Source organism: Aethalodelphis obliquidens, unplaced genomic scaffold (genome assembly GCF_003676395.1).
Source record: "Aethalodelphis obliquidens isolate GAN/ISIS:26980383/991018 unplaced genomic scaffold, ASM367639v1 scaffold59, whole genome shotgun sequence".
Lineage (NCBI taxonomy): Eukaryota > Metazoa > Chordata > Mammalia > Artiodactyla > Delphinidae > Aethalodelphis > Aethalodelphis obliquidens.
In genome coordinates, this window is record NW_020838003.1 from 211,237 (window position 1) to 238,692 (window position 27,456).

Genomic DNA, 27,456 nt, shown 5'->3' on the forward strand with positions numbered 1-27,456 from the left:
TGTTTCAACATATTGCCTTTAAGAATATGGTTTTTCTGTCTAATTTTAGAATCTGTTTATGGACTGTCCACAGACATTTATCTGCTTCCTCTGCCTTTTTTATGAACTTAGGAAATCTGGTCACCTGTTATGAAGGCTTGGTAAAATTCTGACCCCTCTCTCCTCTTCCTTTCTCAAGTCCCAAGTGATGCCCCAGCATACCCTTTACTCAGATCGCCTTTTTTACTTCCCTTTACCTTAGTCCCTTGAACATTCATCCTTACTGACTTTCATTTCATGTGATTGATAGGGTTTTTGGGTTTTTTGGGTTTTGGGGTTGTTTCCCGGTACTCTCGAAAGCAGAATCACATATTAAAATGATGATAATGGCTGCCATTTACTGACTGCTTACTTTGTGTAAAGTACCATGTTGAGCATTTTACTTTCATTACTTCATCTAACTCTGAAGTAGTGAATATGAGTATCGCCATTTTGTCAGTGAAGGAACAGGCGCAGAAACAAGCACTCAGCTTCTAAGTGATGGACCTAGGATTGACTGTGGGCATTCTGGCTTGAGTCCACATGCTCTCAGCCTCCTTCACCACCTCCCATAACTGGAATCACATCCTAAACTGGAGGCTCCTCTTTAGGCAGCAGTAGCCCTCTAGTTCCTTGTTCTACCTGATAAAGCCCTATTTGCTAAAAATGAATGAATGTGAAATTCACAAGCCACCAGCGTGATAGAGAAAATAGTTAGGTATGTAAGCAATACTGAATAGCCATGTGTGTGACAGGGATTTAGAAATTTCTTAAAACACCTATAATTTTCTGTTTCTTGTTCTTGTTCTTTCTTCATATCCATAGTGGCTAGACATAATAGGTGCTTTATACATATTAAATCATTGAATCTGTTGTGTATAAATGAATAAAGCCTGCGTTAGAATGACATGTTTGTTGGGGCATAAATATAGCTTGATTTTCTAGAACTTGGGGGTTTTCATGGTTGAAGTGAAACAGGAGGGTGGAAATATATCATTGCAAGAATATAGAGTGCTTTAGAGTTACATGTCTATACCAACAAGTATCTATGGAGTATCTGGTATTTGGTAGGTATTATTTTAAGCAAGTGTGTAATGGTGTGTAAAACAGGCAGAGTTCTTCTCGTGGAGCCTGTGATCTTTGTGAAGCTAGTTATTTAGTTCCATGTTTATAGCTGAATAAATTGAGACAAGAGGAGGATAAGTTTCCCAAGATTGTCTACTAAGTAGTTGGTAGCTTTACATCTGTAAATTATTACCTACTGCCACGTAGCCATGAGATCCATTTTAGTTATTAAGGTAGGAGTTATTTTCAGTCTTATGCTGGTTAATTTTACAAGAAAAATATTATGCAATGTAATAGTCCTGGTGGTGTTTTTAGCAACCATAACTCAGCTTCTCAGGTATACTCATAGTATATATTATCTTCCTTGGAATATCTACAAAGTAATACTGAGCCTGCCAAGTATATAAACCTAAACTTGTAGCAATCTCAACATTAGAGGAGGATATAATAGATCTTTGTGTGGGGGAGGGAAGGAAGTGAGAGGGAGGACTGGCGCATGTGACAAAGTCATGATCTTTCAATTGAATAATCTTATAATTTAGCAGAAACATCTGGGCTTTCCCAGATGGCATCATGATGGTAATTCATCAAGGGAACCCTTTTGTGCTAACAGCAACTAGTGAACTTGGGGGGAGGGGATGAGACTTTTCTTCTTAAATTGTAAAACCGTGACCCAGGAAGCCTTGGGGAACAGAACTTGTGAGCTTTACAAATTGATGTAGTTGCACAAGTTGACAAATTTTAAGAAGCACTATTGTGTGCAGAATAGGAGCTAAGTAATAGGAGGAGTCAGCTAACTGTAAAAGAAGTAAGTGAAGTGGTCTCTTACCCTCAAACCTGTTGAAGAAGAATTGGCATACCTACCAGAAATCTATTTCTGAAAAGTATCTAAATAATATCATTTAAAACGAAAAAACTAGAAATAACCCAAATGCTCACCAGCATGAAAATAGATCAAAAATTGTTTATACATACAATGGACTATTACCTTGTAACACAGCAGCCCAAAGGGTAAAGTACAAGCTACACACTACAATGTGGATAAGTCTTAGAAAATGCAGTTTTGAGTGAAAGGCTTAGGTTATATACAGTATCAAACCCTTTTCGCTACAGTTAAAAAAAAAAAGCTAAAATATTATTTAGGCATCCGTGTATTTGTAATACTTCTAAAATAAGACAGTGATTTACACAAAATTCAGAAGTAGCTGCCTCAAAAGGGGAGGCAGGAATTCAGAACAGAGAAGGAGCATGTAAATGAAAGACACTGGTCTGTTTCTCCAGTTGGGCAATGGTTTCATGGGTATTGGTGATTTTTTTTTAAGAATTAAAATTAGGCATCGAAGTTTGTTATTTAAAGAAGTTCTGAAATGAGTCATTTTAGAAAATCGTTCCCCCCCCCACTTCATTTATCTTTTAACACTTCTGGATGTATCAGGTGTTCTTAATATGTCCACCCGGATAAGTAAATGTGGCGGGAACTCGGTAAGATGGTTTTTTCAATGGTACAGTTAAGCAAGTGACATCCTTCACAATAGTCAGGAAGAATCTGGTTTACCCTTCGCCAGCACAAGCAGAAAGATACATGCTGGATTCTCAGCTTCTCAGAAAATGCCCACTTGGGAATTCCCTGTGCTCAATGGTTAGGATGCAGCACTTTCACTGCTGGGACCTGGGTTTGATCCCTGGTCAGCAAGCTAAGATCCTGCAAGCCTTGCTGCTTGGCCAAAAAAAAAAAAGAAAGAAAGAAAAGAAAATGCCCACTTATTAAAAACGTAAACTAGATGTATAAGGGTGACTAAGTGGAATATATGGTTTGTGAAACATTAAGGTGTAAAGTATGAAAGCGGTTAAATTTTTTCTCTGCTTCAAATCTTAACTTTGTTGAAATAACTGTTTAGGAAATTTCAAGAGGACCTTGCCTGTGTTACTTTGTTTTTGCTTTTGTTTTGTTTTCCTTTATTTTCCCTGAGTAAAGTTTAATCCTTGGGGTGGAGTGCTGAAGCTGCAAAGTATAGAAGAAAAAATGGACTTCATGGGCATTCTAGAAGCAGCTGGGGATCCTGGTTCTGCCACTTGCTAATTGTATGATCTTGGGCCAGTTATGTGGCTCAACTTTGGTTTCCTTGAATGTAAAGAGGGAATATCAATACCTACTTTGTAGGATTCTTTTTTTTTTTTTTTTTTGGCTGCATTGGGTCTTCGTTGCTGTGCACAGGCTTTCTCTAGTTGCGGCGAGCAGGGGCTACTCTTTGTTGCGGTGCACGGGTTTCTCATTGCGGTGGCTTCTCGTTGCGGAGCACGGGCTCTAGGCGCGCGGGCTTCAGTAGTTGTGGCTTGCGGGATCCAGACCGCAGGCTCAGTAGTTGTGGTGCACGGGCTTAGTTGCTCCTCGGCATGTGGGATCTTCCCGGACCAGGGCTCGAACCCGTGTCCCCTGCATTGGGAGACGGATTCTTAACCACTGTGCCACTAGGAAAGTCCCAACTTTGCAGGATTCTTGTGAGGATTTGATATGATATTTACAAAGCTCCTAACAGAAAATAAAAATTCAATAAATGGTAGCTACCTTAAGTAGTAATAATTTTTCCACATCGTATAACAGGGACATTGGGTGTGACAAATCAGCCTTTGTCTTATGATAGTAGCTGAGTAAATATACTTTAAAGGAATGTAACTACTAACTTTGAAAAGTGAATCTCATTTGCTTTGAATCAACCATAATGTGGAAAATTCATGCTGGGTGAGCAGTTAGAACATAGTATTGTTCAGATCATTATCTTGGATTTGAACTTCACATAGCCTTGTTAATTCTGTTTTAGGGCCACAAACTACCCCAGACCTCCTCACAACTCTTTTACAAATATATGCTGTTATTCTCAAGTGGAATCAAATGAGAAAATAGTTCAATACAGCTTATAATTAGTGTGTTTATGAGAAAAGATTATGAAAAAGAAGTTCAAGGTTTGTATGTCTTACTGATGACTTAATATTGCCCTTATATTCTAAGCTAATATGTTTACATAGTAAAAACATTACCAAGCAATATTTAAAATTATTTTTATTAGTCCTCTATTTAGTGCGTGTTTTTTTTTTTTTTTTTGCGGTACGTGGGCCTCTCACTTTTGTGGCCTCTCCCGTTGCGGAGCACAGGCTCCGGATGCGCAGGCCCAGCGGCCATGGCTCATGGGCCCAGCCGCTCCACGGCATGTGGGATCCTCCCGGACCGGGGCACGAACCCGTGTCCCCTGCATCGGCAGGCGGACTCTCAACCACTGCGCCACCAGGGAAGCCCTAGTGCGTGTTTTCATAGTAAATTCATTGCTTATGAACAGAACAATGAGTAACTGTCATGTTGAAGACTCAAGAGTGGTTACCTGCAAACAGGTATAACTGGGTAAAAGTACAGGTTTTCCTGCCCACCCACAGTTCTTATTTCTGAAATAACTGCTAATACCCCCTCAAACTGATAGGTATGGGAAACTCAAGGGTAACCAGTGCAGACAGGTTTTTCTCTCCTTGGCAGAAGTTTTAGTTGCTTTGGGCTTCCTTCCTTGTGTCTACCTGGAGAGGACCTTTGGAAGGAACGTTAATCAAGTTTCTGTGCTTATTGACCTAGATGTTTTTGTTTTGCTGGTACGTTGTAATCAATCCAGATCTCCTGTTCAGGGTTAAATAAATGCTTATTGTTTGGTTGGTGGGAAGATTGTCCATCATGGTTTGTGACAGGCTGAATTCAGATGTTGGTGGACACAGGCAATCCCAGAGCATTCAGATTAATTCACATATTCACAGTTCTATATTTTAAGAATGTATCAGTGACCTAGAGTCTTGATGTCATATGTACAGATAGCCAGGGCTCTTTGGTATTGTGGTTCCAGGAACTATTCAGTGTAATTTTAAAGATTTTAATGACTGCTTAACGGTGTTTTGAAGTATTACATGGCTTAAAGTGAAACTATAAACTATCTCCCTTTAAGTTTTAATCTATAAAGATGTCTGGCTAGAAAGGAATTGCACTGTAATTAAATGTGAATGTGTTAAATAAAGACTTATATTCAGTATTTGGATATGTAAACTCTGCTTCCTTGAAGAAGTGGTCTTGTCTTAAGCTGCATGCCCAGTGCCTGGCACATGGAGTACTCTCAGTGAATATTTACTGAATGAATGAATGAATGAATAGCTCTGGTCCAGATGTAGAATAATGTTGGAATAGATTTAAATAGAAATGAATAAACCTAGTTGGAAAATTTTATTTTCCTTAGTAACTTGCTGATATCCTTCCTAATTATAAATAAGCATATACGTATATATATTCTTACATTGTACCAGATTGCCTTCCCTCTAACAATATGAAAATACCTGTTTACCTACAGAATCTGGTTCTGAGCATTTTTTCTTTGAGTTGAATCTCAAATTAGGATGGAAGCATTTATGAACTTTTTTGTATTTGCTGTCAACACTTTATTCCAGTATGGCTTTCCTTTTCATTTACTTAAAAAAAATTTGTTTTATTGAATTATAGTTATTTACAATGTTAGGTTAGTTTCAGGTATACAGCAAAGTGATTCAGTTATTTATATGTATGTATGTATGTGTATGTGTGTATATATATATATATACACATATATATATATATATATACACAAATATATATATAGGTATATATATATATATATGTATATATAAAAAATACTTGGGCTTCCCTGGTGGCGCAGTGGTTAAGAATCCACCTGCCAGTGCAGGGGACACAGGTTTGAGCCCTGTTCTGGGAAGATCCCACATGCCACAGAGCAACTAAGCCCATGCACCACAACTACTGAGCCCACACACCACAACTACTGAAGCCCGCGCACCTAGTGCCTGTGCTCTGCAACAAGAGAAGCTACCACAAATAGAAGCCTGCGCACTGCAACGAAGAGTAGCCCCTGCTCGCCGCAACTAGAGAAAGCCCGTGCACAGCAACGAAGACCTAACACATACAAAAATGAATAAATATTTTTAAAAATTTTAATAATACTCAAGGAGAAATTTTTCTTTCAGTTTTTAGATAACCCTCTGATAAGAAATCCTAGAACACAATAAATCATCTTGGGACATATTTCTTGAAGTTTTGTGCTCCTCCTAAAAACCAGACCCTTAAGTAAAAACAAACAAAAAACAAACAAACAAAAACTTGTTTTCAATCGTCCAAAACATTTTCAAAGAAAATCTTTGTCATCCCTTATCTCCTTGTTATTTATGTAGCTCAGAAAGCAAGTACCTAACTTCTTGCTACCAAGGCATAATGGTCTCCTTGGATAGTATAGATACGTGGGTGGGTGGGTAAACTGGTAGATTGGTTTAAGAGAACTGGATAATGTGCCCTTAGCATGTTCCAAGATGGGAGAATTTTTAAGGTACTAGAAAATAATCTAATGCAGAAACTTGGTAAATACAGCAATATCAGAAGGGGAGGGGGAAATTGCCATTAATCAGGAAGGATTTTACTTTTTTCACTTCAAGTTTTTTTTTCTTGCACTTCTGTCCTGTCTACAAAGTTAGGTCTTTGTACTTTAGAGAAGGAAATTATGAATGCCTGAGAGTATGGTATTTAAATGGAAAATCTGCTTTAGTTTTTCTTAAAACACCACCTTTAGCAGAGCAAAGAATTTTGATAGCTAAGTATATAAGGAAAAAAGAGGTGAATTATGTGCTTGTTAAAGTAATCTAACTACCTCTTTTACCATCTTTGCTGTGCAGTATTACCCAGTATTAACTGTCTTCCTGTTATCCAGCCCTTTTATCCCACAGAGAGGGGAATTGATGAGGATATGTGCATTGTGTTATGTCTGATCACAGTTTGACTAGCATAGTCTGGAAGTGGGTTGTGCAGGATGAGAGCTAGCAGCCTAATTGCTCTCCCTGCATCAGCAGCATCTATAAAGCATCCTGGGAATTGCTCGCCCTACGTTCAGAGCAGCTGGTCACATGAGCCTGAATTTTCAGTTCAGTTCATTAGTCAGCCATTTTGGTCAACACCCTGCTTACTGCGCACGACCAATCCTATTAGAACTCAGCATCCCAGCTCCTCTGAGCAGATCCTGGAAGTGATTTCTGCAGTTCAGGATTTTTTTTTTTAAGCTAAATCGAAAATATTGGTTTATTTTTTGTTCGTTTTTTTTTTCTTTTGTACTTTTTTTTTTCCTGCACAGAGAAGGAGGATTTTTCACTTACTCATACAGAGGCCAGTTTTTCAAAGCCAGCTAAGGTAGCATCGGCTGTGCAGGATTTCAAGCCTCTGGCTCAGCTGAAAAAGAAGGAGGTAGGGAAGGGAAGATAACAAGAGAGAAGCTGGAAGAAGACAAGCATCATCTTATTTTGCTAGGTGGTAGGAGCTGTCTATGAGAAGAGATAGGGTAGAATTGTTTATCTTGAACAGTTAGTTCTTAAACCATAAGGTGTGTTTTTTTTAACCTCCCCCACCCCGTTTCTTGAGAGCTTTGTTGCAGAGCTTTGGATTGGGGGTTTTTGTTGAGGAGGCTTTATTTTTGTGCGGGGTGTGTGTGTGCGTGTGTGTGTGTGTGTGTGTGTGTGTTGTGGTCCCAGCTGAGTCATCATGTCGGCTCTGACGCCTCCCACCGATATGCCGACCCCCACCACTGACAAGATCACACAGGCTGCTATGGAGACCATCTACCTTTGCAAATTCCGAGTGTCTATGGATGGAGAATGGCTCTGCCTGCGAGAGCTGGATGACATCTCACTTACACCTGACCCAGAGCCTACCCACGAAGGTATGGTTAGAACCCATCCACTAGTATCTCACCAGCATCCCCATTGTTACTTGGGCTGGGAGGGTCAGGGAAAGGCAGGAAGAACCCATGCTGTAAACTATTAACAAGCCTGAAAACCTTTCATCCTTACCTACCACCAGCTCCCCTTCTCTACTTTACTGGGAAAAATAATTTTTCCCTGCCCCCTGAGGTATCCTTTCAAAAGATGCTGGTGCTTGTTCAGAGTTCTTTGTCTTGAAGCCTCTAAAAAGAACATTTGAGGTCACTTATCACATCTGACCCTAATCAACAATGAAAAAGCTATTAATTCTGATTAGATGCTAAAATATTATAGAAATTGTAGTGATTCTTAATAAAGATAAAAAAGCATGACCATAATTATAGGGTTGTACATGATATAGTTGAAACGCTCATGAAGGGTATCCTATCATCAGGATATAATGTTAAACAGGCTATGATATCTAGAAAATATTTGGTCAAACATTTTTTTCTTTAATAATATAGATTATAAGGTTAGATGAGAAAGCAGTTTTCCATTCAGTGCTTATTTAATGAATATGGTGTCTTAAAAAAGCACAATGCCTTAAAAAGGCATGATTGATAAGGTAATTTCTTCCCATGGAACCTATTGGCCATTGCTTTTTATAAGTTATTTGTGGTATCTATGATGACCCATTTGAAATTTCCACTGTCAGTACCTTTGAGACCTTTGTGGTTCTTGACTTGTGACTTTCTCCCAGAACCTTTTCTAAATTGTGAGAGCGTTTCATCTTCTACCCCTAAATTCTCTTAGTACAGTAAGAAAGAGAATTAACATGAGTCATAATTTGAGTCAAATTGTTTTGTATTTTTATGTAGTGACCTCTTAGCTAGTGTTTATTCTCTACCCTTAAAATAGTGAAGACAGAAATGCTCACGTATGAGAATAAATTCTTCATAAAATCTGCCTAATATTTAGACATACTGCAGGATAGAGGGCACAAGGTGAATTGCACTTAGCAATTGGGTTAGGAAAAGTGATTCCTTTCCCTTGACCTAGTGTCATTGCAATCTTATCATGACTCAGATTTCACTCTTTGTGTCTGAAAAGGATTTTATTTTCCCAGTTAGACACTTTTAGAGAGGGTTAACATCACAACACAAAGCATTCATTTGGGTGTGTCTTTAAGGGCAATGTTTAAGTAGTTTTTAAGGCCCTTTGCATCTTTTAACAATTGATTTGTCAGCTGGACAGCTTCCTTTGGCTCTAAGTTTCAGAATGTACACAGGGGTTAGAGGACATCAGCTAGAACTGCATACAATGCCAGTACTGTTAAGAACAGCCTCCAAAGCTTTAAAAATCTTTAGGGAAGAAAAATACATTTTTAGAAGGCTACCAAGAAGTCTTTTAGCAAATGCCTCAATTTGCATATTTTGTTTTAAAATATATTCATTTTGAGAGTCATGTGATATCAAATATTCCCTTAATTATAAAATTTAATGTGTCAGTGTCTCAAAATAACTTTTAACAAATTTAATAATTTGAATACATGTTTGTTTTTTGAGCAAGATTCCTGTGAGTGAACAAAAGTGAGCTGTTTGGTTCACATAAGCATTTGTAGTGGTACTGTTTAAATTCAATATGGAGAACTCTGTGATGGAAAATGTATGAGGGCTGCAACCTAAGCTTAAGTGGCACATCCTTAGATTAAGGGAAACAGACAAATAGGAAGTTCCCAACACCTAAGAGTCAACTATGGAGGGTGTGGAGGAAAATAGAGAAATGCTAACAAATGAATTTTGGAATTCTGCCTTAAATTGGGTAAAAGAAGAAACAATTTCAAATGATTAGCACTAGAAGTAATAAAAGAAAGTCCAGACCCAGGAAAACATCTATAGGTTTAGTGATCTAGGAAACCAGGTAAATAAAATACAGGGATTTTGTTTCCTTGCTCCACTGGCTAACTCTGGATGTCTAAACAGTCATTTGAACCAAAGAAATGTCTGCTTTAATATTGATGCTAGTGACAATTGTTAAGTTTAATTTAGCTACTAACCTTTAAGTGGTGATCACCAGGCCAGTGATAATGGGAATCTTACTGTGTTGACAAAATGGAGCACCTGGTGCCCAGGCACAGGAGTATTCATAGAATACTTCAAACATCTGACCGCGCAAATCCTGCATTGGGGCCCTCTGACTCCCACAAGAGAAAGGGAGCAAAAGCATAATGTATCCTCTTAAGAGGGTAATATAGACTAACTTTGTGGCCTCAGCACTACAAGCATTGCGGTTTCCAACTTTTGTTTTCTGAAAACAGTTCCTTCCTTCACTGTGCTGTCCAAAGTGTAGGGCTGGACCTAGAATTTCTGCCTAGCTTAACTCTTAAATACGTGGGAATAAAAACTCACTTAATTATTTCAGTACTTATTGGTGGTCAAGGAGGTGATCTTTCTCTCACTTCTTTTAATACACTTTTTTTTGAAAAACCTGGAGCAAATCTCCAAATCTTTAATTGTAAGGAGAAGGTTCAGCAAAGGCTTCATCCAGTAAGTGACACTTGGGCTGGGCTCAACCTTGCGTGATAACTAGACCATCACCAGGCTGACACCGTGGCGGGTAGGGGTTGGAGGGGACGTTTCAGACAGTACATAGTGAGCTGGCCAAGCTCGGGTATAACAAGTAGTTAGGACTGGTACCTACCAGATAGTAGGTTAGGAGGATTAAATGAGATACTTAATGTAAAGTGCCCTATAAATTTAGTTATTTGTGTAATAGTTATTCATGGAGCAGTGGTTTGAGCTGCAACAGTTTAAGCCCCATTCTTAAATCTATTGCCGTTTTAGTGTGTATTTCTGTTTTTATATCTAACTTTCTGGAGTAGTCTAAACTACTTGTTTACCAGACAGACTAAAGGTTAGTAGCTTAAATTCATATAAACGAGAAAATAATCGGTTAAAAGTAAAACGCAGTTATCAAGAAATACTTCTTTTCCTATTAACCTTCTTTTAAAGAAGAGGAATCTGACATTGAGAGGTGAAACGCAGATGATCGGTTTAGTACAGTATAATATACCATTTGGTTATAAAGACAGCTATAAGCTTTGAATTATTTTTTTGACTTAGAAAATTTCCTTCTCAAATACAGATAATAAGAGGCAGACTACGAAGAAATGATACATTGAGCAGGCACATTGAGGAGAGAATCTCTGCTCAAGTTTTTGATTTCAGTGTTACTATAGAGAACTGTATGTGATGGCCGACTTCAGACGTGCTGTTACTGCGTAACTCTGCAGTTTTCCCCTGGTAGTTGCATTTTGCCTTAGTGTTCATTAGACTATCTGGCACTTATACTGTAATGTATAAAGAGATAGCTTATATGTAACATCTGTGAGTGTAGTAACAATACTGCACCACATGCAAGGAGTGTGTTTTGGTCTGTCAGTTGGTCAGAAATATTTATTGGGCATCCCTTCATGCAAAGTCCAGTTCTAGAGACTAAGAAATAGGTGGCCCTTGCCCTCAATGAATTCACAGTCAAGGAAAAGAGAGAAAAGAGATGAAACAAAGATGTCAGAGGCTGCTGTAAAACAAGTGTGAACTACTTAGTTGCTAAAGGACAATCCTGTTCCTTAGGAACTGGACATGGAATTCAAAGCCAGGTAACACTTAGAGTGACCACACTTCCCAAAGAACAGTATGGGTGTAGATTTGGGGTCAGGTTTTTCCATTCAGTAGGGAATACGCTACTGATATAACAAGCAAGGAAAAATCCGCTGAAGATGAAATGGAAAATGTTTGTTATCTGGTGACTGTGGAAAGTGTCTGGTGCTGAGATAACTCCATTGACATTTACTAACGTACTCTTACTCATTAATATCACTGCACACTAGTAAAACCCCATTCTGCTTGGGACCTGCATATGTTTTAATGAAAAAAGTGCCTGTCCCAGTGGGCATTTTGTCAGGGGAAGCCAAATGGCTGTTTACCAAGAAACTTCATAGCATGAATTCACTACAGTCTAGTGCAGGGCTTCTAAATCTGGAAACCATGATTCAAAAAATTATATGTAAAATTTTACATTTGTGCTTTTTTTTTCCTAAGGGAAAAATCCTTAGGGTCTGTTAGAACCCCCAAAGAAAAAAAGCAGTGTTTAAAAAACACAGTTTTTATCATAAGATCAGAATTTATGCTCCACATTATGCTAGGTCCTGAGGTACAGCACAGTGAATAAGCCCGCTCCTCCGTATTTTCTGAGCTTATTGACAAGTGGGAAGTAGGGTAGTTCAACAAGTAAAATGGCAAGCACTGCAGTACCATGGTACAGAGCCAATGTATGAAATATATATGTATGAAATTATATAAACCAGATTTAAGGCATCTGGCTATTGTAGTTTTCTGCTGTGATTAAACAAATAGTGCTGTATGTGTTAGGCCATAAAAGAGGGATTTCTGTGCTCCGTTCCACAACAGAAGCTTAATTTTGTCTTTCATTTTAGTTTCCGCAACTACCAGGATCTAATTATGTCACATCCAGATTCCTACACCTACTTTTAGCTTTTCTCCAAACCATTTCTCTTCCTATACTGATTCATTCTTTATAAAATTGCCAAATGAGTCTTCAAGAAAGTAAACTTTTCATTGTTGTACAAGAGCCTGTTTCAGGCAGCCTTTATATTGAATGTAGAATATTCCTAAAAAGGTGGTAGTGGTGGTGGTGGTATAGCAAGAAGAGATGCTATGTTTTATTGAGCAGCTACTTTGTGCCAGGAACTGTTTCCTCTAAGTAATATATATGTATTATCTCATTTAATCCTTACAAAAACCCTTTGAGCCTAGGTACTGTTATCCCCATTTTACAAATTGACAGATTCAGAGATGTAGTAAGTGTTGGAGCCTCCATCCAGCCCACATGCAGCTCACCTACACCGCAATTCAACAATAGACCTGTGTGTCATAAAGAACATCTTCCTCCCAGTCTCTGGTGACATATTTCCAGTAGTTTTGTACACAATTGAACGTGGCATTGACCAGCTTATGTCCAGTGAGCATCCAAATGAGGCCAAAAGCATGCCAATTGGGGCAGGCTTGCTGATTGCCATCAATTAAATTGGATACCTTAGCATTTTATCCACTTGGGTTTTTTTTTTCCTCTTTCCACCCGTTTTTATAAAGCCCATAAAAATATTTACATAGTTGTGCAGATGCTGCGAAACAGTAAAAATGGCACACTGCTGAAACTGACCTGGTGGGCAGGCAGCACCTTTATGTGCTAAATTTAAAATGTTTCTCAAGTAGATGTGCAAAATGACGTGGAAAGTTGTTTGTGGTAGCAGTAATGTTCATGATTATGGATTGTCTGAAACAGTAACGACGTTGAATCCTTATTCTTTAGCTAACTATTCCCATGCCCTTCTTTTGGGTAATTTTACTTATCAAATGTTTTTTCAAACTCCTTTTCAATGCTTACCTATTTCAATCAGGCTGTGATTCTGCACTTTGCCAAAACCCTGATTATTCTTGTTGTTATACTATTCCCACTTTAGATTCTCCGTGCTGACATTAAATTAGGAAAGGGTTCATCAATGAACCTTTTCCAACAAGTCCAATATCCTTCATCTCCTGAATCGTTGGATACTGTCTGTGTCACTTGATTGAATGCACTTTAAATCATTCTCCAGTGATTTATTTTAACCTATGTGATTCATACTTTATGAGATTATACAGAAAGTTCTTTAGGGTAAAACTTTTGCATCCTTCAGAAGGCCTTATATTACTGTGTACTGTTTATTGTAGCTATGTACCACACTTCAGGTGAATTCATTAATGCCTCATAACCCCAGAAAATAATCATTCTTAAAAGAAAAGTTTATGAAAAGATTATTGGAATACCTTCCCTCCATTACACATAACTTATGTTTCTGGGTATTTTAAATTTTTAAAAATCATTTATCTCATATTATAGACTCATTGTATCTTATTTCAAAAATGGAAGTTTAGGGCTTCCCTGGTGGCGCAGTGGTTGAGAGTCCGCCTGCCGATGCAGGGGACACGGGTTCGTGCCCCGGTCCGGGAAGATCCCACATGCCGCGGAGCGGCTGGGCCCGTGACCCGTGGCCGCTGAGCCTGCGCGTCTGGAGCCTGTGCTCCGCTACGGGAGAGGCCACATCAGTGAGAGACCCGCGTACCGCAAAAAAAAAAATGGAAGTTTAGTACAACAAATAATTTGTTGTTGTTGTTTAAAATATCTATGAATAATATTCAGTGCTGATGAAAGTGTGGGAAGGCTCAGATAGGGCTCTGCTAGTAGGATATATATTGGTACAGCCTTTTTGGAAATCACTTTATCAGTGTGAATCAAGAGCCTTGAAAAATTAAGTTCCAGTTGTTTTACCAGATATCTATCCTAAGGAGATAATCAAAGATAAAGGCAAAATATATAGGTGTATATATTTATCACTGTATTATGATTTATAGTAGCAAAACTTTAAATGCAACTTAAATGACCTAATAGGAAAATTGTTCAATAAATTGTAGAGCATCAATACAACAAACACTAATAATGGTGTTGTGGAAGAATATTTAATGGCAGGGAGTATTTTTTAAAATATAGTAAGTTTTATGGGCTTCCTTGTGGCGCAGTGGTTAAGAATTAACCTGCCAATGCAGGGGACACGGGTTCGTGCCCCGGTCCGGGAAGATCCCACATGCTGCGGAGCAGCTAGGCCCGTGAGCCATGGCCGCTGAGCCTGCGTGTCCGGAGCCTGTGCTCCGCAACGGGAGAGGCTGCAACAGTGAGAGGCCCACATACCGCAAAAAATAAATAAATAAAATAAAATAAAATATAGTAAGTTTTAAAAACTGTCTCCCAAGCCACATATACACTGTGGTCACAGTTTTTTTTGCTGCGTTGGGTCTTAGTTGCCACAATTTGAATTAAATATAGGTACACGTACACACAAGTGAAAGGAAATGTACGAAAAATGTAAAAAAGTGGTTTTCTCTGGATAGTGGAACTACAGATGATTTTTATAGTCTTCATACTTCATTATGTCTTCCAAATATTCTACAAGAGGATATATTACTATAATCAAGAAACAATGTTATTTTTTTCTTTAAAGAAAAAAGCTTAATGAAAACTGTAGATGTGCAGTCATCCATCTTTCTAACTCAGAGTTAAGTACCTTACATGACAGAGTTTCCAACAGCCATGAATAGGAGAAATAGCCTAAAAGTGGAGTTACTGGGCTTCCCTGGTGGTGCAGTGGTTGAGAGTCCACCTGCCGATGCGGGGGACACGGGTTCGTGCCCCGGTCCGGGAAGATCCCACATGCCGCGGAGCGGCTGGGCCCGTGAGCCATGGCCGCTGAGCCTGCGCGGCCAGAGCCTGTGCTCCTCAACGGGAAAGGCCACAACAGTGAGAGGCCCTCGTACCGGGGAAAAAAAAAAAAAAAGTGGAGTTACTGCTTTAGATTCAATTTCCACTATAATTTTTTAATATTTCTAGTAAACATCTTGAGTTTTTCCAGGTCACAGGTCAGGGTTTATTTTTTGGCATGCTTTGTTTTCAGAGCTGTCTAAATGCTGCATGCTGTGCACAAGGGTGACCCACAGCACTTAGACGTAGGTGCATTTAGTACAGCATTTGATTTATTCCTTTCCTGTGTTCAGAAAATAAAACCTGAGTTGTTAGGATTCTCTGTTTTACAGAATCGTGTTGTTCTTTGCTTTCGCTCTGGCACTCCTCCTTTTGTAATCTGCCTTCAGTGAGATTATTGGAATATCTGTTGCCACCAACCCGGTTAGCCTCATAGTCAGGTTCTCTCGAGTTGTGATTACGCGTGCACAAGGCAGTCTTCGTGAACTTCTCAAAGTGAAGAGGTTATAGCTTTTACTACCATCTCAGAAGCCTACCAGACAGAGTTCTTTGGACAAGGTTCATCCCTTCTTGTTGTTCTGCTCTGGGAATAGTCTGGCTAGTCACCTTTCCAAGGTAAGTTTTACCCACTTGCCTCTGAGATTTTATAAAATCCTAAATCTGGGAGAGAAGTATCAGCAGAGTTCCATTTGTACCTCAATCTGTAATGAAACCATAGAAGAGCTACATGTTTCCTCTGAGCTGACTGTAATGTGCTCTCCCTAAAATCAGCTTTCTCCTTCTGATTTCAGGTCTGCTTTCAATTTCTTCCCAACTCCCTAGTACTCCTGTCACTGGAGTCTGCTTTAGTGCCCTGTCATTAATCACAGTGCCTTACTACTGTCTTTGCTCTTTATTGGTGAGCTTTTTCTGGACCGTTTTTGAACGGAGCTTTTACTTTAATTTGTGACTTTCTTAGTGTAGTTCACATTAACTCTTCTTTGGGTTATCAGCGCCTAGTGCCAGAAGGTTATTTGTCCTAAGCTAATCATGGACATCTTTGTCATTTTCCAGAGGTACATGCTGTACCAGATTAGATAACTAATACTCAGTGATGGATCTCAGATTGGAATTCAAGCTGTTGGATTCCCAAGCCTGGGTACCTGTGAGACCTGGCTAGGAAGAGAGCAAGGCTGTCACTTGAGAGCGCCCACAGTATTCTCTGTGCTTCAGTGTGGTTCTGTATTATTTTGGGTTTGTTGGTTGTGCCCCTTTTTTGGGAAGGTGGAGAGTATAATGGGGCATGATTTTCCTTTGCTGTTGTTCTAACCCCACTGGGACTGCTATGAAGTACTTTTGAGTACAGGGAAGTAAATACTAAAATTCATTCCCTTGCAATTTTTTTGTATTTGAACTTTGCCAGAGAACAAATAGCTGAATTTGATGAGCTTAGAAACACATGTGTAGAGGGACAGTGAAACATACTTATTGTCAAATGACCCCTAAGTATTTATTTTTCATCATAATTAAATTTCCCCCAATAAAAAAATATTATATCAGCATATTGAAAATCCTGGGGTTCTCTTAGAAAAATATATTTAGAATTATATATATATATATATATATATATATATGAATTTTAGTGAAAACAACTTTATTTTTAAAGTTGTATAATATACTCGCATTTAAGAGTCACAGAGTACAGACAAGTAAAAATATATAAAACAGTAGAATTCACCTAAAATTCTAGCACCTATCAGTAACCACTGGTAAGCTCTAGCAACCTGATTCTCTTTTTTAATATATACACATGTGGTTCGTTTATAAACTCGCACAATTTTATGCATGTAAGGTCATCACATACCTGTCTTGTGTGACCTGCCGTTCTTCTCTCCACTTCAGTAAATAGAAATCTCTACTGCCTCGTTTAATGTCTTCACTTGTTTGGATGTGCCATGATTTCTTTACTCCCTTATTATAGATATTTAGGTTATTTCAAAATTAGGCTACCCCAAACAGTTTTGGTACACCATTATGTTTATAAATTGAACACTTTTCACTTGAACAATTTCATTTTTAGAAGTGGAATTTCTGGGTCAAATAGTAATATATTTTACTTTTTTTATACACATTTCCAAGCTGCAGTAAACATTAAAAAAAATTTAATGCCATGGTGTCATGAATTTTCATATTGGCTGCTTCTTTGCAACTCATTTTCATCTTTTGCCACTGCAGTTGGTTGTGGTTTCCCACACTATTAAAATCTGAACTTTCAAAGGAAACAGTTGTGGGGTTTTAGGACAGTTGATTCAGCAGCTGCAAACTGCATGATAATGTTTTATCTGTTTTTTTTTGGGGGGGGGGGTTCTTTGAGCTAGTGACAATGTCCTAGCAGAAGAGAATGAGTTTTACTGTTGATTGTACAGTGAGAAATTTCACACTTCTCTAAGATTGCTATGGTTTACTTTCTACAATGAAAAGGCTGCTGGAATTTCTTTTTTCTTTCTCCAAGAGCTGTAAAACTTAGGGTATGTATGAGATGTACTCTGTGTTATCTGAGAATTTCACAGTGTCCTCTTTTATGGGCAGCAGCTACCCAGTTGAGGTCCAGTTAGTCAGAGACGTTATTTTCTGCCATTGCAGCCATTCAGGCAAGAGGGCAAAGGGTCTCCTGATGCAGTGGAGGCCCCTTTTTTTCATCCCCTCACTCCCCGTCAGGCCCTGTGTCACCTAGCTGCTCACCTGACTTAGGAATCTGTTTTATCTAATACCAATCCCTTTTTACCTTGTGTCATAGTTACATAGTTCTCCTCAAGGGCAGTGTCTGTGGATATTTCATCTTTGTCTCTTCTGTACAGATTAACTGTCCTAACTGCCTTAGTAAAGGCCTGTGCTCCCCGTTCGTGCTCAGCGAATATTAAACGGCTCAAATGTTGATAACTGTATTGGAAAAACCTGCGTTCCTCCTCTTGTGTCTCTCTTTTACTTTCACACAGAACACTTCACTTCCGACACTTCTTGTCACCAAATGTGTGGGATTTTTCCCAATACCAAGCAATTCCATGACACCAGCTGGGTGTCCCACAATTTAACTCCTTTCTGACTCTGTCTACCTGGAGATAACATCAGATCCCACAGATCAAAGTCTCAGACCCTCAAGACTGTTCCCTCCCAGCCCACAACCATAACACTTCAGCTGCCAAATGCAAGTTGTAGGGCCCCAGGTCACCCACCACTTCTCTCTGGCTGGGCTACAAATCACAGATTCCCATGACCTCTCTCTTATATTCAGTTATTTGCTAAAGAGCTCACAGAACTCAGGGAAACACTTAACGTTTGCCAGTTTATTAGAGGATATGATAAAGGAAACAGATGCACAGCCAGATGAAGGGATACGTAGGGTGAGGTCTGGGAGGGCCCAGAGCGCAGGAGCTTCTGTCCCTGTCTAGTTGGAATGCATCACCCTCCCCGTGTGTGAATGTGTTCACCAACCTGAAAGCTTTCAAACCCCATACTATTGGGATTTTAAGGAGGCTTCCTCACATGGATAAGACCAATTTTTAACTCCATTTTCAGCCCCTCTCGTCTCTTCAGAGAGGTGGGGGGAGTGTTGCTGATAATTCCAAGCTTCTGATGATGGGAACCAGATCCCATTCAGGAGCCACCCAGAGTCACCTGATTAGAACAAAAGATGTTCCTACTGTTCTTAGCACTGAGGAATTTATACGGTTTCAGGAGGCCTCTGTCAGGGACTGGGCATGAAAACCAAAGATATATTTCTTATTATAAATCACAGTGTCACAGTAACTTTTTTTTTTTTTTTTTTTTTGGTGGTACGCGGGCCTCTCAGTGTTGTGGCCTCTCCCGTTGCGGAGCACAGGCTCCGGATGCGCAGGCTCAGCGGCCATGGCTCACGGGCCCAACTGCTCCACGGCACGTGGGATCTTCCCGGACCGGGGCACCAGCCCGTGTCCCCTGCATCGGCAGGCGGACTCTCAACCACTGCGCCACCAGGGAAGCCCCACAGTAACTTAATATTACCTTTTCCAGGACCATTTGTATTTCTTTGCAGATATTTTTGTTTTTTATTATACTTTGAGGAGAAGATAGACCTTGGCCTAAATTACTGGTTTATTATAGCAGGACCTCTTAGCATTTTTTTTAAGTTAGCTTGACAGTTCCTCTGCTAATATTTATTATTAGGTTACCAACCTAATTATATTATTGTTTAACAGTGTCTCAGCTGCTAAATTTGTCCTTGTTCTACTTACATTGACTTATGTTCTTTCCCTGTGTTTAATAGTTAGTTTAGTTTTTTTGTTTGTTTGTTTGTTTGTTTTCCCAATGCCATTACCTCTATTTCCTTTGAATAATTATGGCAAATATACTTAGAGGACTCCAGTTTGTAGCCAAATCAAAATACAGGGCACATATTGGTTTCTTACAAATGTAAAGTTGACATTGAGTACCTGTGATTTGCTAAGTACTTTAAATTAATTAACATTCACTTTCACAACAGTCCTTCGGAGTTATTTGTGATCAGTGGTTGGGGCTTCAGGAAGGCTGTCCCCTCAAGAAACTCTCAAGAAACTCTAGTAAACTTTTTAAAAGTAACACTCTAAATCAAAGACACCTAGCCTCAAGGAGACAGTGTAACTTGGTTGCTTTTGTCTCTAAATTTGACTGCAACTCCCTTGTCTATAGTAATAATACTCCTGAAGAGAGAACACATCGCAAAGAGAGATCTCACAAGCCTGGGTACATAAACAATGGAGAAGCACTTTGAGTCTATTCCAGTGCTTCTCAGGAGGGATGGAGCTTCAGCTCTCCCTCATGGAGAGAAAAAAGAAGTAGCTATGCAGGGTCCAGTGTCAAAGCTAGGCCCTCTTTTACCAGACCACACTGCATCATCATTGAGTCACCACGTACCGTAAGAACAGCTATTTTACAGTACCACCTAATTAAATATTTCCAGAGCTAAGTAAATTAGTCTCCATGTTTAGCCAGGAAATGGTTCAGTGAACCTCAAATAACCTATGCTTCCTAATTCAGGGCCTTTGTATAGTTCCAGCCTGTCTCTTATCTCTTGACTTTAAAAGATGTCTTTGTTCATGTGCATCTTAAAAATAAGATGATAGAGTCTGTTAGGAGCAGCATTTTTAACTGCTTTAAATCCAAGCGTTTAGAGTGGAGTGTGGTCCTGACATTGCATTGGTCTCATGGCACCACACCCTGTGACAATCCACTTGGCATTTATAAGGTATGCACTCCTTTCCTTATGAGTCAGTGTTTTGAGTGAGCTGAGGGTGTCTGTTTAGCCAGAGTAACTTTGGAAGCTCCCCTTTACCATTCACTTTAATATAGTGCACATCTGGCACAATTCTGATTGCTACAGCTCTGCACTATGCATTATCTAGAGCAAAATTTTAATCCAGACCTATCTTTTGTATCAACCAGCGAGGCTTTAGATTATGCTTCTTTGCAATTTGTGAATATGTATTATGATACAAATTAAAGGTAATATAGTTTTTTAGACCAGGCAAAACATGCTCAAGTCAACAAAGTATTATCCCTAGAAAAAGGAAATGTTCTGGGAAAGAGAAGAGTTGGTCATACTGCCACCCATCTCTTTGATTCATGTATTACATACTTTTGTTTTTATTGTTGTTGTTTTAATAATTTGAACATATTCCAGAGGACACAATTTTAAAAAATCTTTTATAAATCCTTCTTTGGGTGTTATAAAAGAGCATTATGGTATCCATTCTTTATTACAATAAAACTGTGAGCATGCCAAGGTAAAGTGGGTAACAACTTTAAAAGGAGAAAACATACCTTTTACCTTTCTGGGGAGGAGGGCTCTTTTAAATTGATTCCATCACTCTGACACTCCTAATTTTAAATGTTGTTTTAGAAACAAAACAAAATATGTCTGGTTGGAACAGAAAAGTGCTCTAGGTGGCCCATGCCAAGGGGAAAATCAGAGAGATCCCTTGTACCCACACCCATTTCCAACTAGAAATTCACTTTCCTGAGCTCTTCTTTGCACAAATCTTGGAGTTTCTTCATATTTTGCTTTAATAGAGTAGACTTTTATTAGGTGACAAATGTAGTTTTTAGTTAAAGAAATGAAGAATAAAATAGGAAGTCACCTTACGGATTTTCACAAGGTCACATGGCAAGTCTGTATGGCAAACTAACATGATCGTTAAAAGAATATTCTTATGAATCTATAATCCTACATAATATAAATCTGTAGCATAGTATATTTTCAGAGGATTATACTTGAAAATCATATATGCAAATATATATATGACGTCTTTTAACACAAATTCATTGTAAAATAATAATATTGTGCTTTTTCTGTACGAGATACTTTCTAAGTGTTCTAGACATAAATCCAAAAAAAAGCTCTTAAAGCCAAAAGCATTTTTCATAAATTTGCCTGAACTCATTTGATGCTAAAACATGACCTGAATTTACTTCAGGCTATTTATAGTCTTTATCCTATTTAATCTGAATATCCATATGTGTCCTGCAGAAATGCTGATGTGCTTGCTTGTGAAGTGCTGTCTCAGGCCCTGCTGGTTCTACACGTTGGCCTCAGTATATGCCGTTTTACCTTTCTAAAAAAAATAAAATTCTGCCTTTCAGAATACATTTGGCCAGAAAATATTCAGCTAAAAGATTTTGGACCTGTATTTACTCTTTTTACTCCTTGCAGCAGGGCTGTAAGATAGGTAATCCTCTTGTCCATGGTTTATAGATGAGGAAACTGACTGAGGAAAAACAGATGAAGTACCTGGACCAAGGTCATACAAACAGTAAGGGGTGGAGCTGGGACGTGAGCCCGGGTGTTCCAGCTCCTGAGTCTGTTCTCTGAACTATCATGTTCTCCTACCTCTGTTTATAAAGTGACTTGCTTGGGATGTTGACAGAAGTTAGGAATTTAATCCTGGTTCTCTGAGCTGTACTCCTGTGCTTGGTTTTCTAAGTCATTGATTTCTAAACTTTTGAATTGGGGAACGGTACAAGTGTAATAGGGTATAGGTACTTGCATTCTTTTTATATTACCTTTTATATTACTTTTTATATTGCCTATCTTTGTGTCTGACCTAACCAATAATCTCTATATATGTAGTTTTCAAAAAAGTTTCATTTTAATCACATATCACTTTACTAGATCCCCATCTGCTTCCCTGTTTTCTGAATTTAAATTTTAACTTTTTATATATTTGTGGGGTTTTTTGCACGTCTTTACAGGATAACCGAACATGTATTTCACATTAGAATGAATGCTTACATTCCACTTGAAAATCACTATGCCACGTGAGAACCAAAGTTGACCAGTTTAATTACAGTGTTAATATAATGAACTAGTGAGTAGGACAAATGATAAATTCTTTTCCTGGATCATTACTCCAAGTTATTGCTTCAGACCCTATGCTGGCTTCCATGATAAATTTTTCAAGAAAGAGGGCTTGTCATGGGCAAAGTATTCTTTGCCCATTTTCTCATTTCTGTTATGCTTCATCCTCTGAGAACTTACCTTTATTTGTATTTGCGTGTTTACACATATAAAATTCACATGATTTGGTGGGTTTAATTATGAATATTGCAGTTGTGTATAATACCATGGTTTCAGAGTTACTGAAGGATGAACCTAATCCATTTTTTAAAAAATTTCTATAGGTTCTCAAAATTCATTTCAGAACAGATAATGATCTTACAGCTTTAAGACACTTAGAAGACACTATAATAAAGTATCTATTATATTTGTAATCGTGACATCTGTGTCCTTTTGTCTCACATGGAATATTCTGTATACAAGAACACTGAGTTTATAGTAAGAGGGGAGAGAGAGTACTATACTTTTAACTGAATAAACATCTGTCTTTTTTGAATTATAAGTGATTTATCTTCAAAACAGCAACTTTTCCTTTATTTTTGTTTGGGGGAAGGAGAGCTGTTTGGGTGGAAGGCTCGGGAAAGGTATTTAGGGTATTCTTTGGTTGGAAAAGTCACTAGTTTTGCATCATGATACTTGGCCTGAGTCTAAAAAACATTCCACATGTTTTTTTAGCTTCACTGAAGGGATCAAAAGAAATACTGAATGAGGTCAGTGTTGTGTACACTAGAATACAGAGTCTCATCTTGATTTTCAGTGGGAAAATAAAGTCTGTTATTTATGGGATATACAGATCCCATAGAAAATCTGTGAAATTAGAAGCCTTGAAATTATTAATCTTAGCTTTGAGACCTATTTAATAGTCATAGTTGATATTTCTGCTCGGTTAGTGTCACATTCCTCTTTGGGTATGTTCCCAGCGCTTTTCACTGCTAATCTCTGAGTTAAGCCCAAAGAGTTCTAGGCATCTCCCTTTCAGTTATCCCTTTTGAAACCTTGTTTTTAATAACACTTTTCTTTCTTGGCTTGCATGACATTTTATCTTTCTTTTCCTTTCTTTTTGCTGTTTGCAAAGACTCTTGGGAGGATTTGACAGATTTGGTGGAGCAAATGCGCGATGATACAGAAGGTGCGTGCCACACCAACATCTTTCAGTTTTCTTTTTCTTTTCTTTTTTTTTTTAATCTTCTAACCACCTTTTGATTGTTTTCCGTAAGAGGAAGTGTCCGCTTTAGGTTTTATTTCCCATGACTGTAACTGGAGCAGTAAGCATATTCGCCAGATTTTCCATGCAGGTACTTCGCACAGGATTAGGTTTTCAGAGTCTTGCATTTAAAAATCTTTATCTTTCTGGTTCCAAGTGGGATTAATATATGTTTAGGCTGTTCCTTTAAGATACTAATATGTTCAAAGGGGACTTTATTTCAAGATTATATCATTTTTCTATGGCTGTTTTTTCATGTGTTAGGAAGATGTAAATTTTTTATCATTCATGAAAAGAAATATATATATCTATATGTATTACCATGAACAAGCAGTTTAAAAACAAACAGATCCCAGGAACTTCAAGTACCTGGAATGTTGCTCTGATTTGTAGATTTCCCAGAACATTAAGTCATTTTGAGCTTGGTCATGTAATAGCATTCCTTTCTGGTGGAATTACCTTGAAAAGTAGCACATATGTTCAAATGCATGAAGGTTCCCCAAACCGATAACTATTTCTTCTATAATTGGCACCTAACTTTAGGGATCTCAAGGTGATTTACACATTTTATAATAAAGATAGAAAAATTGAAGTTTGGCTCCACTTTATCATTTTACATTCTCCCACTTTGGCTGGGCACCTACAAGTCCCCCAGCTTCAGTGTATGCTCTCCTAGCACACGCACACCCACCGCTCTGTCCACACTGGCCTTTTCACTGACTGCATGAGCTGACCTCAGCCTCCTCTCCTGCGTTGTTCCTGTGACATCCCACCCGGAGCACTTACTTCCCTTCTCCCTCCCCCTGTGCCCCCTACATCCCCATTTAGTCTAGATGAGAGCTCTGTGAAGCGCTCCCTGACAGCTTTGGCCCAGTTCATTTCTCCATTCATTCAAATCCTGCAGAACTTGGAGCCTAAGGCTTTTTACTTGTTCTCTAATTCTTGTGTGTTTACATTCCTAGTTAAAGTGTAAAATCCTTGAGAGCAGAGATTGTCTTAAACTTCTTGGTATTCGTATCAGACTTAGGACAGTACTGTCCTCCGTAGATTTGGTCACACCAGACAAACAACTAAGGCAGTTTTCTCTCTCCAGTGATGCCCAATAGTTTCTTCTTCAGCACTTTACTTTGAATGAGTAAATTATCCTGAGTTTCATCTCATTTCCTATAGTCAAACTATCTTTTTATTCCATCTTTGATTCTACTTTTAATATAATTAGTTACATGTATTTTGATGAAAAGGCAGATCAGTATTGTCTAGTTGATTGACAGTTCATAGACAAGAAAGAAAAGAGGACAGTGTTGATTCATTCAGTGAGTACTGATGTTAGCTGCCATTATCATTATTATTATTATTATTATTATTTACCAGGCACTAGATAGGTTTAAGGTTTTGATTCCTTTAATAGACTACGTACTAAAGAAAAATGCTGCATATAGGCCAACAAATCTGTGCCCTTCTTAGAAACTTCTTCCCTATGACTTAGCCCTGGCAAAATTCTATTTCTTTGATACAAGGTACTACTGCAAGAATCAAGCCTACTCTAAGAGTCAGCCTCCTCCTTTTCATTTCTTTTTGCTGGAATTTTTGTGAATGATTGTCATAGGTGAAATCAAAAAGGGAAACCCCCAGAAGATGTGTGAATTTTTTTTATTATAGTATAGTTGAATTACAATGTTGTATTAATTACTGCTGTACAGTGAAGTGACTCACTTATACACTTATATACATTCTTTTTCATATTCTTTTCCATTATGGTTAATCACAGGATATGGAACATAGTTCCCTGTGCTATACGGTAGGACCTTGTTGTTTATCCATTCTATATATACCCATTTGCATTCGCTAATCCCAAACTCCCAGTTCATTCCTCCCCACACCCCCTCCCCATTGGCAACCACCAGACTGCTCTCTATGTCCCTGATTCTGTTTCTGTTTCATAGACAAGTTCATTTGTGTCATATTTTAGATTCCACATATAAGTGATATCATATGGTATTTGTCTTTCTCTCTCTGACTTACTTCACTTAGTATGATAATCTCTAGTTACATCCATGTTGCTGCAAATGGCATTATTTTGTTCATTTTTATGGCTGAATAGTATTCCATTGTATATATGTGCCACATCTTCTTTATCCATTCATCTGTTGATGGACATTTAGGTTGTTTCCATGTCTTGGCTATTGTAAATAGTGCTGCTATGAACATAGGGGTGCATGTAAGAAGATGTAAATCGTGTTACTTTGATGATCTTAGTAGATTACCAGTAAAGTGGTATATGGTAATGTTGGCCAAGAACTTACTTATAGAAAAGTCTTTCTGGAATATAGCTTAAAAAAATAAAGTCAGAAGGGGAAGGAAGGGGGAAGGAAAATGGCTTTTACTTGTTAACTTTTTTTGAGTCATTTCATCCTTGTCTTTTTTATACAATTTTCTACATCTCTTCTCATTTCAGTTATATGAAATGCTAGAATTTTACTGTTTACATAACTTAGAGTTTTTGTAAATGAGTACTTGTAACAAGAATGAACATGAGTTATGGAGTATTATCCACATGTAATACCCAGAGCAGCTCAGGGTCTGGGGAGGAGCCTGCAGTCCGAACCGGAGAAAGCTGCTGATGTATGTAGGCTCAGATCTTGTCAGGAGACCTTCACTGCTGAGCTGTTTTAATTCTGTTTCTTATCTGTTGTTATGGTTGTGTCATAAGAGGTGGCTTTTTAATAGGAAATGTGTGAACACTGGCTTCCAGCCTCCTGAAAATCTGCTTTTTAAAATAACAAACTCTAGGAGGTCACAGATTTGAACTGTTAGCTTTGGGGTTTGGTTTTTCTTTTCTTTTGTTTTGATTTTGGCAAGATTGAAGGTTTTTCTGCTGAACTGATTTCTTACAGTGATGGTTGGTTTTACAGTCAATGTGTCTGTAACTCCCGTCTGGTAGAATATGAAATGTCTTCTTAGGGTGGAATCGTATCATGCTTACAACATTGATCACATCTCATCTCATTATATGCTGTTGATTTAGGTCTAAAAGTTTTGAAACTCACTAGAAAATTATGAAGATTAAATGAAATAATAAAAGCACATGGTTTACTACCTTTAGCTTCTCAATAAATATTGAATTCCTATCTGTACTTACTACAAACCTTTTAAACCGATTATGTGAACTTGCAGTTGCCCAGATTACTCATCTCTCTGAGCATTGGAGTGGCTGGGACATTACTTGAATTAGGGAAATAATATAACTTGTATGAAATAATACCTCATCAAGATGGCTTACTGGTTCCTTGATATATTTTGTGAGTTGAGACTTGATGTCCACCGTTCTGAAAAATGGAAGGAACATATCTAAGAAATTTTCTTAGCATCTAGCACTGTATCACATAGACATTCAATGAAGGTTTATTTTAAATTAAATAAAAATTTTAAACTTACTTATGGAGGACCATAATAATTTTGATAGCTAACAATTTTTTATTCTTTTTAAAAAAATTGTTTTTATTTATTTATTTTTGGCTGTGTTGGGCCTTTGTTGTTGTGCGTCGGCTTTCTCTAGCTGTGGCGAGCAGGGGCTACTCTTCGTCACAGTGCACAGGCTGCTCATTGCTGTGGCTTTTCTTATTGCAGAGCATGGGCTCTAGGCTCGTGGGCTCTA

At 38.3% G+C, this 27,456-nt stretch overlaps 1 protein-coding gene across 10 annotated transcripts in view; it reads left to right on the forward strand.

The window, feature by feature from the left end:
* Window positions 1–27,456, forward strand: part of RUFY3 (RUN and FYVE domain containing 3) — an 84,646-nt gene that overhangs the window by 8,831 nt on the left and 48,359 nt on the right. Inside the window, exon 1 of one of the 10 annotated variants that reach the window (XM_027087666.1) lies at window positions 6,049–7,856. The exons of 8 other annotated variants lie outside the window; for them this stretch is intronic. In XM_027087666.1, the coding sequence (XP_026943467.1) occupies window positions 7,679–7,856 (178 nt within the window). In that variant the 5' untranslated portion in view covers window positions 6,049–7,678. Of the gene's footprint in view, window positions 1–6,048; window positions 7,857–27,456 lie in introns of those variants that run through there. One more of the 10 variants, XM_027087660.1, reaches the window with a different exon arrangement.